This window comes from Meles meles, chromosome 20 (assembly GCF_922984935.1).
Source record: "Meles meles chromosome 20, mMelMel3.1 paternal haplotype, whole genome shotgun sequence".
NCBI classification, from domain to species: Eukaryota; Metazoa; Chordata; class Mammalia; order Carnivora; family Mustelidae; genus Meles; species Meles meles.
In genome coordinates, this window is record NC_060085.1 from 55,365,722 (window position 1) to 55,379,295 (window position 13,574).

The 13,574-nt window shown below is 51.4% G+C and overlaps 1 protein-coding gene across 2 annotated transcripts in view; it reads right to left on the reverse strand.

Annotated features, from left to right (window-relative positions):
- The window catches only part of PLXND1 (plexin D1), a 56,826-nt gene that overhangs the window by 6,018 nt on the left and 37,234 nt on the right, over window positions 1–13,574 (reverse strand). The window contains exons 16-29 of one of the 2 annotated variants that reach the window (XM_045990702.1): window positions 13,226–13,393; window positions 13,049–13,139; window positions 12,605–12,868; window positions 12,359–12,508; window positions 11,407–11,521; window positions 5,119–5,226; window positions 4,909–5,021; window positions 3,956–4,018; window positions 3,313–3,443; window positions 2,747–2,945; window positions 1,581–1,727; window positions 1,231–1,387; window positions 346–449; window positions 199–262 (exon numbers count right to left, since the gene is read on the reverse strand). In XM_045990702.1, coding sequence (XP_045846658.1) covers window positions 199–262; window positions 346–449; window positions 1,231–1,387; window positions 1,581–1,727; window positions 2,747–2,945; window positions 3,313–3,443; window positions 3,956–4,018; window positions 4,909–5,021; window positions 5,119–5,226; window positions 11,407–11,521; window positions 12,359–12,508; window positions 12,605–12,868; window positions 13,049–13,139; window positions 13,226–13,393 — 1,874 coding nt within the window. Of the gene's footprint in view, window positions 1–198; window positions 263–345; window positions 450–1,230; window positions 1,388–1,580; window positions 1,728–2,746; window positions 2,946–3,312; window positions 3,444–3,955; window positions 4,061–4,908; window positions 5,022–5,118; window positions 5,227–11,406; window positions 11,522–12,358; window positions 12,509–12,604; window positions 12,869–13,048; window positions 13,140–13,225; window positions 13,394–13,574 lie in introns of both variants that reach the window. The other variant, XM_045990701.1, reaches the window with a different exon arrangement.

Below are 13,574 nucleotides of genomic sequence, written 5' to 3' on the forward strand. Positions count from 1 at the left end.
TCCCAGCCTGAGGAGGCCTGGCGGCAGGCCCTACCCAAACAGTACTGGGGCAGAGGGGCCAGGCCCAGTTCTTGTCCCCAAACAAGGAGACCAGAGTCCGGCCCAGCCCTGCCTCTCAAAGCCTCGGTTTCCCTACTAGGGCTGCTCAGAAGGGGCCAAAGCCTGGCCTGACCCCCTCCCCGTGTCCACCGGTGCTACCTCGGCCCAGTGTGTTGTCCTTCTTGTCTGTGAGGCTCATGGCCAGGGAGGCACCTTCAGGGATCTGACAGGAGGGGAGAGGCCGAGGTCAGAGGTCAGAGGTTAGGGAGGGTGCAAATGGGGGATGGGTGGGGCTGGGGACCCCACCTTATAGTGCGCCAGCGTGTTGAGCTTCTTGCGGCCGTCTTCCACCACCGAGGTGTCATCCAGGTCCCGGAGGATATAGCTCTGCGTGCTCGAGGCAAACCACTCTGGGGACAGGGAACGGGGTGTCAGGGACAGGGACAGGCTGGAGGGGGCAGCACGAGCCTGGCCCACAGAGGGAGAGGCCTCTCACTCTCTCTGAGGAACCTAGGGCAAGCCGTGCCTCTCTCTGAGCCTCTATTTTGCCATCTGTAAAATGTGAAGAGGAGCGGGTGGCAGTGGGCACAGAGCAAGAGGTCGGGCAACGTCCTCACAGTTGAGGTTGTTACTTTACTGTTGCTGATGAAACAAGAAAAGGTACCATGTGCGAAGGGGATCACATACCTTCCATGACTCTCACTGTCCTTAGGTACTGACTCTGCCCTTCCAGGCTCTGGGTGACTGAGTGCCTGCCCAACCTCCTCTCATAGCCTATCCCGGCCCCTGCATGCCCGACCCAGGGAACCCCCTGCTCTGAACGGTCACTGTGCCCATTTATCATCACAACCTGGTGCTTAGAACAGGGCCTACGATCACAGATCAAAGGGCGGCTTTTTGGCCTAACCAGAACTCCTACGCATCCTTCAAAACCCACTCTAATTTCCACTCCTTGAGCACGTCTTTCGTGAATACTTTTTACTGTTGTCTGCAGCTTGCTCACCCTGCAGTACCCATCTCCCTGCCAGAGCAGGAGCTCCCTGGCAACGGGCACCTTGTCTGATCATCTCCATGTCCCCAGGGCCACAATCAGCATACATTTCCTGAGTGAAAGGAAGATGCAGCCAAAGCAGGAGAAAGTTCCCGCTGGAGTAGCCCAGTGCTGAGGCCCGTCACCCCACTCCTGCCCACCGAGGTCAACGTCCTCCGCACGTGGCCACTGAGAGTAGGGCACATTCTTGCAGAAGGCTTCCAGAATCTTCTCTTTCACCTGTGTCAGCGTGTCCGTGTCCATGGCCCGCACACTCAGCGAGTCCATGCCGCAGCCCTGGAAGGACACGTTCAGGTTCTGCACAAGAGAAGAGGAAATAGTCAGCAAGCCCTTCCCATCACTACCCTGGGCCCCAGGCAGGGCAACCACCTGCCCAGGGCGCCAGGGTCAGGATTAGGGTCAGGGTGCTCCAGTCATGTAGATCCCCCCCCCCCAACACCTTCCAGCCTGGGAGGGGGCTCCCACCTGGCTACGCAGCCGCCCAACTCACCCGGGGCTTGGCCTCGATGTTCTCCCGCAGCAGCCACTCCTCGTTGAGTGTGTAGCGGGCCTTGCCCGTGATGGCATCAATGGAGCCCTTGTTGATCTGCTGCTTGATGGCACACAGGAGCAGGAAGAAGGGCTCCCCGACTGTTTCCTGGGGGGGCACGGGGCTGTCAGGGGCTGGGGTCCAGCCCAGCCCCCACCCTCCATGGTCCAGCCCTCCAGCCTCTGGCCATGCCGTGGCCCCCATGTGGAACACTTTCACTGTCTCCCCCCCCCCCCCAACACCTCCATGGCTGCCGGGGTAACACCCCTCTGGGATCCTAATGCCATTCTCCCCGCCTCCCCCTGCCCCCTGTCCCCCACCCCCCATGTCTCTGTGGACTCCCAAGGTGGAAAACCACGGGCTGTGGATAGGCACATTCATCTCGTCATCTCAGCAACTCTTGCCAGTATGGGATAGCATCCTCACTGCTGAGGCTCAGAGAGGACCATCAACCTGCCCAGGGTCACCCAGTGGGGAAGTAGCAGAGCTAGCCTTGGGCCCCGGATCAACTAGCTCCCAAGCCCATGACTCTGCTAAGCCACCCAGGGTGAGTTTAGGTGGAAGCAGAACACAGGATCTGGTCTCCAGTCCCAGGCTGTTGAGGGGACAGCGTCTTGGGCCAGGCTAGGCCTCACACCCCCCGCCCTCCTACGAAGCCTTCAGACCTGAGCTTAGGGCCACCTCCTCCAGGAAGCTACCATGAACCCTCCACTGGGGTCCGAGGCCTCAGAGCTTGAGCGCCACTGCGTGGCCTTGATTGCTCTGTATTTTCTATTTCTGCCTCCATCTCTTCTCCTCTAAGCCTGGAGGAGTCTTAAGGGCCTGAGTTATGGTCTGAACACAGAGCCGGGGTCCAAAGGAACACAAGGGCAGTGGGGCAGGGGTGAGGGTTGATGACTGAGAAAGCAATCTGGAACAAAGCCTCCTGAGCATGCTCTCGGCCGATGGGAGAAGCCAGCCCTCCCCTGAGCCATATAATGGACGCTACAGGCCTGTCCCTGCTCCCTGAGCCCCTTCCGCATCCGCACAAAGGGTGTGAGGACCCCTCGCAGCAGAGCGGGCCTGCCCTGTGACGCTGGTCCTGGGGGCGGGGGTAGGGGGGTGTGGGTGGGCCGGCCCCGCCTCACCCGCAGGCAGCTGTACATGCAGATGGACATCCAGTTGGTGAGCATCTTCTCCACCACGGACTCCGTGCGCCGCAGCATGAGCTTCGGGTTCTTGGCAGCCGAGGCATCGATGAGGTCCACCAGCAGCTCCTTCATGATGCCTGTGTAGTACTCGAGCTTGCCATGGAGCGCGATGGTCAGCAGCGAGGCCAGGCTGCACCTGCGGGTGGGCGGGCACATCAGCCCCGGGGTCCAAGGCGTGGCTGCTGTGGGGGCTCTGGCGTGGCCCCACGGACCTGGCAGCCCCACGTCCGCCTGGGTGGGCGAGTGCAGCTCAAACCCACCTGCAGAAAGAGCCACTTTGTCTAATGTCCACAGCCACCGCTGTGCCTGCGGGCCCCTGCGTTAGGCACCCAGGCCCAGGAAAGGGAGGCACGTGGGGGCCCAGAGCCGGGTGGACGCCCCCTGCCCAGCAGGCAAGGTAGTTTGCGAACCGCCCCCAGCATGGGTCCAGCTGGGCCGAGCCCTGACAGGCTGTGTGGGCTCCAGCGGGCCCCTGCCCCTCTCCCAGAGCCTCACAGCCTGACCTGTCACGCACTGCGAAGTCTTTCTGCTGCTCCAGCGCGTGCACGAAGACAATGAGGAAGTGTTTGTTGTTGAGCAATGAGGAGAACAGGCTGATCCCCTCTTCCATGTTGGGCCGGCAGCTCTCGGGGATCTGCGGGAGCAATTGGTGCTGTTTGCGGGGGTCTGATGCCTCTGCCTGGCCTTGGGGGCAGCACTTACAATGCCCTGAATGGCTCTATGCATGCCTCCTGGGATGGTAAGTTTACCACCTTCTCAAGACAGATGTCTCTTAACCCCCCATGATTGGGAATAATGGCTCAGTTGAGTTGGAAAGGGGGGGCTCAGAGAATGTCAATGGAGGCATCCCTGTGCCTAGTACCCTCTCGCTTTCCATTCCCTAGGCAGCAGATGGAGTGGGATGTCCAGAAAGACCCAATCCTCTCCCCTTGCCTCCTGGCTTGAAGTCAGAACCTCTAACACCCTGAATGGTGTTATTCCGTGACTGCCTCCTGGGATGGACTCACTGTCTTCCAAGGACTGATTCCTCCCAGCTCCCCACGCTTAGGATCAGTGGATCAGATGAACAGGAAAGTGAGGCCCAGGGAGGGGTGGGGTGGCTCTGAGGCAGCCCTGTGTGTGTGCACACGTGCATGGGGTACTCACCTTCCACTCTCCCAGCAGTGGGTGGGTCTCCTGCACCGGGGAGCTGCCCTGGGAGTTGAGGGTCTGGGAGGGCAGTACATAACGTTCTTCATAGAGGGAGGAGCACTGTAGGGGTAGACCACCCCCCAGCATCTCAGCAGGGCTGTGGTCTCCCCGGGCTGGCAGGCAAGGGCCGCTCAACAAAAGCAAAGGAAGAGAGGCAGCAGGCCATGCCCAGGGGCTTTAGGGATCCAGAGACGGGGGGGGGGGGGGGGGGGGGGGCAACAGGCTTTGTGGGGGAAAAGGAAAGAGTAGAGCCTTCCCTTTAGATGCAAGGTATGCAATGTAAGAAGGCACAAGGCTTAAGATGAAGCAAGAGTTGCTGAGCAGAGAGTGGGAGAAAGAGCAGAGAGGCCAGCAAGGGCCATGGCGTGGCCTCGTTCGGGCTGCTGCGTGGAGAACAGTGTGGACAGGGTAAGAAGCAGACCACTGCCACCAGCATACATGCTCTGGCCAACCAGGGAAGGTGAGGACAGGGCAGGAGCCCCTGACACACAAAGAGGGGTGGGAAGCTTGAGGCCAAGTCCAGTGGGCAGGAGGAGGGAATGCAGAGACCAAAACCCCTGGAAGGGACCCAGCACTGTGAGAGGCTGGTGGGGCACCAGGGGCCCAGGACAGCGTGGACCGCCTCTGCTCACCCCCTCAGTGAAGGGAGAAGCAGGAGCACAGTGGGGCTAGTAGCCGGCTTCCATATGGACATTCAAACATCAAATGAGTAGAGAAGAAAAGTGAGGGGAGAGACTGGGCCACCTTCCCTTGGCAGGTGAGGGCAGGTGGCCAAGGCTGCCGTGAGCGTGCATGCGGGTTATGCACTGCTCAAGGGGCCCATGGAGAACCACATTTTCCTCTAGGTTGGCATGGCTCGGAAAGAGATCAGGGAGCCCCTGAGGTGGCTGGCAAGGGTGCGGGCTGACCTTAGGGAAGAAGGTGCGGGTCACAAAGTGCTTATACTCCAGGAAGGGGATGCCCTGGCTGCGGTTCAGCTCCTTGGTCAGATCAGTCATGTCCGTCTGCAGCTCGGCAAAGCCTGGTGGATTGGCCCCCAGGGAGCTGTGAGTGGATCTCAATCCCATTCCCCAGAGGGCAAAGCCAAGGTCCACAGCTCTGCGGTCCCCACCCGGTACCTTTCCGGATTTCCTCTCGGATCTGAGATTCCATCTCCTCCATCTGCAGCAGAGTCTTCTGCCAGTAGCGCTCCGCACGGCGGCTCTTGGTGCAGAAGACGAACAGGGCTAAGGGCGGTAGGGAGGCAGGTCAGCCTGGAAAGCCCTTTAGAAAACATTGATGGGCACATGGCCGTGTACAGGACCCAGGCCTGGAGGTACAGGACCCAGGCCTGGAGGGACAGGTCCTGCTGGCTTCCTCTCCACCTGCTCTGGGCAGGCTGTAGGAAGGTGGACGGGTGCCCTCAGCCCACAGTCCTCCTCTCCCTGGTGGGCTGGAAACTCTTACATGGTAAAGGGTTCGGGAATGCCCAGGAAAATAATGCTGATGTCCCTTTCTCACAAATAGTTTGTGTCTTAAGGGGCGCCTGGGTGGCTCAATGGGTTAAGCCCTGCCTTCGGCTCAGGTCATGATCTCGGGGGCCTGGGATCAAGCCCCACATTGGGCTCTCTGCTCAGCAGGGAGCCTGCTTCCTTTCCTCTCTCTGCCTGCTGCTCTGCCTACTTGTGATCTCTGTCAAATAAAAAAATAAAATATATTTTTTAATTCACTATAAATAGTCTTAATTCACTATAAATAGTGGTTTTTTTAAAGATTTTATTTATTTATTTATTTGACAGAGAGAGAGAGATCACAAGTAGGCAGAGAGGCAGGCAGAGAGAGAGAGAGGGAGAAACAGGCTCCCCACTGAGCAGAGAGTCGGATGTAGGGACTCTCTTTTATACATAAGATATTATACGTGAACCACACGGTAACCACAAAGAAAGATCATAAAATACACAAAAGAAAAGAAAGAGAAGAGGAAAGAAATTTAAACATACCACTAAAGAAAATGATCAAACCACAAGGGAAGAGAGAAAGAGAAGAGAAAGGAACAGAGAAAAACTACAAAAAGAGCGAAAAAACAACTAATGAAATGACAGTAAGTCCACAGCTATCAATAATTATTTTAAATATGAATGGACTGAATTCTCCAATCAAAACACATAGGGTAGATGAGTGGATTAAAAACAACAACAACAACAACAACCAGACCCATCTATAGGCTGCTTACAAGAGACTCACTTCAGATCTAAGGACACACACAGACAGAAAGGAAGGGGGTAGAAAAACAAGTTTCATACGAATGGAAATGAAGAGAAAGCTGGGGTAGCAAGACTTACGTCAGACAAAATAGACTAAAACAAAGACTGTAATAAAGACAAAGAAGAGCTCTACATAATGACCAAGTGGTCAATCTGACAAGAGCATTACAACATTTGTAAAGATCAATGCACTGAACATACCTAAACATACAAGGCGAATGTTAACAGGCCTAAAGGGAGAAATAGACAGCAACGCAGTAAGAGCAGGAGACTTTAACACCCAACTCACATCAACAGATCACCCAGACAGAAAATCAATAAGGAAAACATCATCCTTCCACGACACGTTGGACCAGATAAACTTAACAGATACATATGGAACATAACATCCCAAAACAGCAAAATACATATTCTTTTCAAGTGCACATGGAACATCCTTCAGGATAGGTCATGTTAGGCTACAAAACAAGCCTCAATGAATTTAAGAAAACTGAAGTAATATCAAACATTTTTTTCTGACCACAACAGTATGAAACTAGAAATTAATTATAAGAAGAAAACAGGAAAAGGCCCAAACATGTAGAGACTAAACAAAATGGTACTAAACAACCAATGGGTAAATGAAGAAGTCAAAGAGGAAATAAAAAAATACAGAGAGACAAATGAAAATGAAAAAAAAAAAAAAAAAACAAAACAAAAAACAGAACAAAATCCTTGGGACACAGCAAAAACCATTCTAAGAGGGAAGTTCATAGTGCTACCTCAGGAAACAAGAAAAGTCTCAAATGATTTAACCTTAAAGGAACTAGAAAAAGAAGAACAAAACTCAAAGTTAGGAGATGGAAGGAAATAAAGATCAAAGAAGAAATAAATGAAACAGACTAAAAAACAATATAAAAGATCAATGAAACCTAGAGCTGGTTCTTTGAAAAAACAAAATCAACAACCTTTACTCAGACTCATCAAGAAAAAAAAAGGACTAAATTAAATCAGAAATGAAAATGGAGAATTATAACCGATACCACAGAGATACAAAAGGTAAGAATACTATACGGTTGGCTACACCAATAAATCAGACAACCTGTGGAAAAAAATGGGCCAATTCCTAGACATACACAATCTTTTAAGACTGAATCATGAGGGGCGCCTGGGTGGCTCAGTGGATTAAGCCGCTGCCTTCGGCTCAGGTCATGATCTCAGGGTCCTGGGATCGAGCCCCGCATCGGGCTCTCTGCTCCGCAGGGAGCCTGCTTCCTCCTCTCTCTCTGCCTGCCTCTCTGCCTACTTGTGATCTCTCTCTCTGTCAAATAAATAAATAAATTAAATAAAATCTTTAAAAAAAAAAAAAAAAGACTGAATCATGAGACAGAAAATCTGAATAGACTGACTGCTAGTAATGAAATCAAATCAGTAATCAAAAAAACTCCCCTAAAACAAAAGTCCAGGTCCAAATGGCTTCACTGGTGAATTCTATCCAACATTTAAAGAGGAGTTACTACTTATCCTCTTGATATAATTCCAAACAAGTGAAGAGGAACGATCAATCCCAAATTCATTTTATGAAGCCAGCATTACTTTCATATCAAAACCGGAAAGACACACTACAAAAAAAAGAGAACTACAGGCCAATATCATTGATGAACCAAGGTCCAAAAACCCGCAACAAAATTTTACCCAACTGAATTCAACAATGCATTAGAAGGATCATACACCATGACCAAATAGGAATCACTGTAGGGATAAGAGGATGGTTTAACATCCACAAATCACACAATGTGATACACCACATTAACAGACAAATGAAGGACAGAAATCATATGATCATCTCAACAGAAGCAGAAAAATAATTTGACAAAATTCAACATCTACTTATGATAAAAACTCTCAACAAAGTGGGTATAGAGGGAATGTACCTCAACACAATAAAGGCCATGTAAGATGGATTCACAGCTAATATTAAACTCAGTGGGGTAAAACTGAAATTGTTTCCTCTGAGATCAGGAAGGATGTCCATTCTCACCAATCTTATTCAACACAACATTTAGAAGTCATAGCCATAGCAATTAGGCAAGAAAAAGAAATAAAAGGCATCCAAATTGGAAAGGAAGAAATAAAACTGTCACTCTTTGCAGATCATATAATATATGCAGAAAACCCTAAAGACCACCAAAAAAATTATTACAACTACTAAACAAATTCAGTCAAGTCCCAGGATACAATACTAATACACAGAAATCTACTGTGTTTCTATACACTAATAAAGAACTATTCAGAAAGCAAAATAAGTAAACAATATCATTTACAATTGCATCAAAAAGAGTATAATACTTAAGAATAAACTTAACCAAGGAGGTAAAAAAAGGTGTACTCTGAAAACTAAAAGACACTGATGAGAAAAGTTGAAGATGACACAAAAAAAATGGGAAGTTATACCCTGCTCATACATTGGAAGAACTGTTAAAATGCCCATTCTACCCAAAGCAATCAACAGATTCAATGTAATCCCTATCAAAAAATATCAGTGGTAATTTTCACAGAACTAGAATCCTAATATGTAAATGGAACCACAAAAGACGCCAAATAGCCAAAGCAATCTGAGAAAGAACATAGCAAGAGGTATCATGCTCCCAGATTTCAAACTATACTACAAAGCTATTATAATCAACACAGTATGGTACTGGCATAAAACCAGGCACACAGGTCAATGGACTAGAATAGAGTCTACAAATAAACTCACACTTACAAGGTCATTAATCTTCAACAAAGGAGGCAAGAATACACAATGGGGAATAGACGGTTTCTTCGATAAATGGTGTTGGGAAATCTGGACAGTCACATGCAGAAGGATGAAATTAGACCACTTTCTTACCCCATATACAAAAATAGAGTCAAAATGAATTAAAGACTTAAATGTGAGTCTTGAAACCATAAACGTTTAGAAGAAAACATAGGCAGTAAGCTCTTGGATATCAGTATTAGCAATATTTTTTTGGATATGTCTTCTCAGGCAAGGGCAACAAAAATGAACAAATGGTACTACATGAAACTAAAAAGCTTTTGGATGGCGAAGGAAACCATCCACAAAACAAGAAGGCCGCCTACCAAATAAATGGAAGACAATACTGGCCAACAATATATTCAATAAAAGGTTGAGACCCAAAATATATAAAGACTCATACAACTAAAAAACAATCTGATTAACAAATGAGCAGAGGACCTAAACAGACAATTTTCCAAAGAAGACGTGCAGATGGCCAACAGACACATGAAAAGATGTTCATCATCACTAATCATCAGGGAAATGCAAATCACAGCCACAACGGGATATCGCTTCACGCCTGTCAGAATGGCTGGTATCAAAATGACAAGAAATAACAAGTGTTGGTGAGGCTGTGGGAAAAAGGGACCCCTGGTAAACTGCTGGTGGGCACGTAATTGATGCAACCATCATACTGTGGAAAATATTATGGAGATTAAAAATGCAAATGTCCTAGGGCCCAGCAATTCCACTTGTGGGTACTTACCTGAAGAAAACGCAGTAACTAATTCTAAAAGATACATGCACCCCTAGGTTCACTGAAGCATCATTTACAATAGACAATACGCGTAAGTTACCCAAGTGCCCACAGATAGATGAATGGATAAAGAAGTCGCGGTGTATTGATACAGTGAAGTATTACCCAGCCCTGAAAAATATCAGTGCCATCTGTGACAACATGAATGGACCTAGAGGGTATGCTACGAAGTAGGACAGAGAAAGACAAACGCTATGTGATTTCACTCACATGTGAAATCTAAAGAACAAAATAAAACAGAAACAGACTCATAGATGCCAAGAAAAATGTGGGGGTTGACAGGGATGGGAGGTGGAGGATTGGATGAAATAGGTAAAGGGGAGTAAGAGGCATAAACTTCCACTTAAAAAATAAGTAAGCTTCGGGGACCTTATGTACAACGTAGGGAATATAGTCAATAACATTGTCATATCTTTGTAAGGTGACAGATGGTAACTGAATAAAAACACTGAATCACTATGTTGTATACCTGAAACTAATATAATAATGTCAATTATAATTCCATAAAAAACAATGGTAAACAGTGACTTTCCCTAGGTGAGAGAATGATGGGTGATTTCTGTTCTCTGTTCTTTATCATTTTTAGTTCCTTCCACAATGACCAGGTGTTAACTTGTGAAACATTTAAAAGATCAAAAATTACGAAACACAAAAGATTATACACCAGTATTAGATCATAGTCCCTTTCTGGGCTGGGGAAGCGGGAAACACACAGACACACACACACACAGCCAAACCTTGAACAACTGAGTTTGAACTGTGTGGGTCCATTTCGACACAGATTTTTAAAAATAGATACAGTAAGAACTGTGTATTTTTTTTCTTCCTTACTATTTTCTCTTTTTTGAAGATTTTAAAATATTTATTTATTTGCCAGAAAGAGAGAGAGAGAAAGGCAGGCAGAGGGAGAAGCAGGCTCTCCGCTGAGCAGGGAGCCCGATGCGGGGCTCAATCCCAGGACCCCGGGCCATGACCTGAGCCAAAGTTCGCTGCTTCTCCAAATGAGTCACCCAGGCGCCCCTCTTCCTTATGACTTTCTTAATAACATTTTCTTCTCTCTAGCTTACTTTACTGTAAGAATGCAGTATGTACCACAAGTAACATACAAAATGTGTTGGCAGTAAGGCTTCAGTCAACAAGAGGCTACCAGTAGTTAAGTTTTGGGGGAATCAAAACTTATCTGTGGATTTCTGACTGTGCGGGGTCAGCACCCCAACCCCCACGTTGTTCAAGGATCAACCATATCACCTTCATAATCACGATTTTTAACAGTGGGGCAGCCTACCAAATACGTAGGTTAATCTTTCCCGAACGACGCTCTTTTAAGTTTCCTCAGTAGCTCCCTAGGGCCTAGAGGACAAGGTTCCGCGTTCCTGTGCCAGGCACGCGGGGTCCGCAGCCTGGAGGCAGCACACCCCCCAGCATCTCCCCCGTTCTGCCTGCGTGAGCCGGAGCCAGGGCACACCTGGTCTTCGCGCAGGCTGTGTCCCCCACCCATCATGCCTTTTCTCCTATGTGCCAGTCTTCAGAGGGGATGGGACAAGGTGGGGCAGGTCTGGCGTGGCGTCGTGAGAGAAGGGCTCCTTACCAACCACAGAGAGCAGCAGCAGGACACTGCAGATGACGATGGACACAATGATGGCCGTCTCACTGCCCCCCAGCTGCAGCGTGGCAATGGTCTGGTTGAAGTTCCCAACCTGGATCTGCACGGAGGTGGGGGGAGGGGCTGTAGCTTCCCAGGACTTGTGCCTTGGCGCCTCTCCTCCCTAGCTGTGGGGCCCCGGGCAAGCCACCTAACTTCTTTGAACCTCAGCTGCCACATCTGGAACGCAGAGATAACCACGCCCACCTCCCCAAGTTGCCCTGAGGGCTATATGACAGGCTACGTGCTCAGTACAGGGGGCTGTGTTCATTATTACAGCCTGGCAGGAGCCATGGAGGAACCAGAGACAGGGCAGTTCACAGGCCCTGGCTGCAGCCCACCATACCTGGAGGGCTGTTCAAGGACCCAGGGAGCAGGCAAAGTCTGAGGACTCAGAGGGCATAACTGGGACTGGGGTGCAGGTGAAAGGAAGTTTTCCTGGTCAGTGTTTGCCCATCCTGGGCAACACCAGCTGCCTGGGAGGGAGGGAGCTCCCCATCCCAGGAGGCATGCAAGCAGGTACAAGATAGAAAAGGTCCCATTTCTGGGCCCTCTCTGCCTTCCTCCTGTTTCCCTCCCCTCTGTGACTCTACATGGTGACTGGAAGCCCAGACTCCGGGGGGGGGGGGGGAGGGGGCATCAAGTCAAACAGGGACAACTTCTTATGGCCTCTGAAGGTCCAGCCCCATCAGGCCTATCTCATGCCCATCACTGACCTGGATGCTGGGGCCTCCTCTGTCAAGCGGGGATGTAAAGCTCTGCTTTGCTCCCCTTGCCTCATCCACTGAGCACAATGCTTGGCCCGGGCATGGCATGCGGGGAAGGGGTTGGCACTCAAGCAGATGGGGCAGGGCTGGGGGCCAGGGCCGCCTCCGCCTGGGGCGCCCTGTTCACTCACCGTGATGGGCAACTGGCCCTCGGCTGTGCCCAGGGACTCGTTCACAGAACAGTGGATGACTCTGTCCGAGACGATCTGGATGTCGCAGGCCACTTGGCCTATCTTGATCCGGTACTCGTGGCTCTGGAGCCCCAGGCTGTCCTGCTCCTTCTGCGGGAGCAGAGCAGGGGTGCTCACCAAGGGCCATGGCTGAGCCCGGCCCCGCCATGTCTTCCCCCACCCCACCCCGCACCCCTGGGCCCTCACATGGATAACCAGGGTGAGCGGCTCCCCGGGGTGGTGCTTGATCCACTTCTCCCTCTTGGCCGTGGAGAACTGTGGGTCAGGGAGGTAGTCGAGGCGGAACCTGCCGCCCCGCCGTGCCTCCTCGGGGTCCAGCAGCTCCTCGGCCACGGCCACCTCATCGGCGTAGGCCCGCCCGTTGATGAAGAAGTCCACGGGGGCAGATGCATTGCTCAGCGCCCCCGGGGATGGGCAGGTGATGAGGGTGGAGTTGAGAACCTTGCAGAGCTGGCAGGGGAGGGCCAGGGTCAAGGCGAGGGATAGGCAGACAGACACGGAGAAATGGAAAGAGATGATGGAGGTTTTCGAAGACAGAGAGAGGGAGGCAAGAGAGAGGCAGCAGAGTGAGGCCTGGGCAGTCAGGGTCATAGGCTGCTCCCCACCCGCCTTGGCCCTGTGCCCCCTCACCGTGGGCTCCCGGCCAATGTGGTGCACAGCCATGGACACATTCTGCACCATGTGGAAACGCTCGCCAGCCACGGTGATGGTCCTGCCGCCACTGTGGGAGATGGCAAGCCTGTCAGCCCCCCTGCAGCCCCAGAGAACAGGCTCAGCCTGGGGCGGGGGTCAGGCCAGCGGTCTCACCTGACAGGGCTGCGGCGGGGACTGATGGCCGTGATGACGGGGTTCTGCATATAGTGGAAGGTGAGGTTGCTGCGTACGCAGCCCCGGTGCTCGAAGCGCACACACACAGACACAGGGGCCGGCAGGGTGCCCTCGGGCACCGTGCAGGTGATGCTGGTGTCCGTGCGCCTGCGGAAGGCAGTGGCATCGGTCGGCACGGCCCCGCCTCCCCCCAGGGTCACTCCTGCCTGTCCCATCGCCCAGGGCAGGAGCCTGTGCACTTGGCCTGGGTTCCAGGCCTCCTCGACAGGGCCCGAGCCTGGGCTTCTGGCCCCTTGCACAGAAACCTGTTGTTTCCATATTTGCTTGG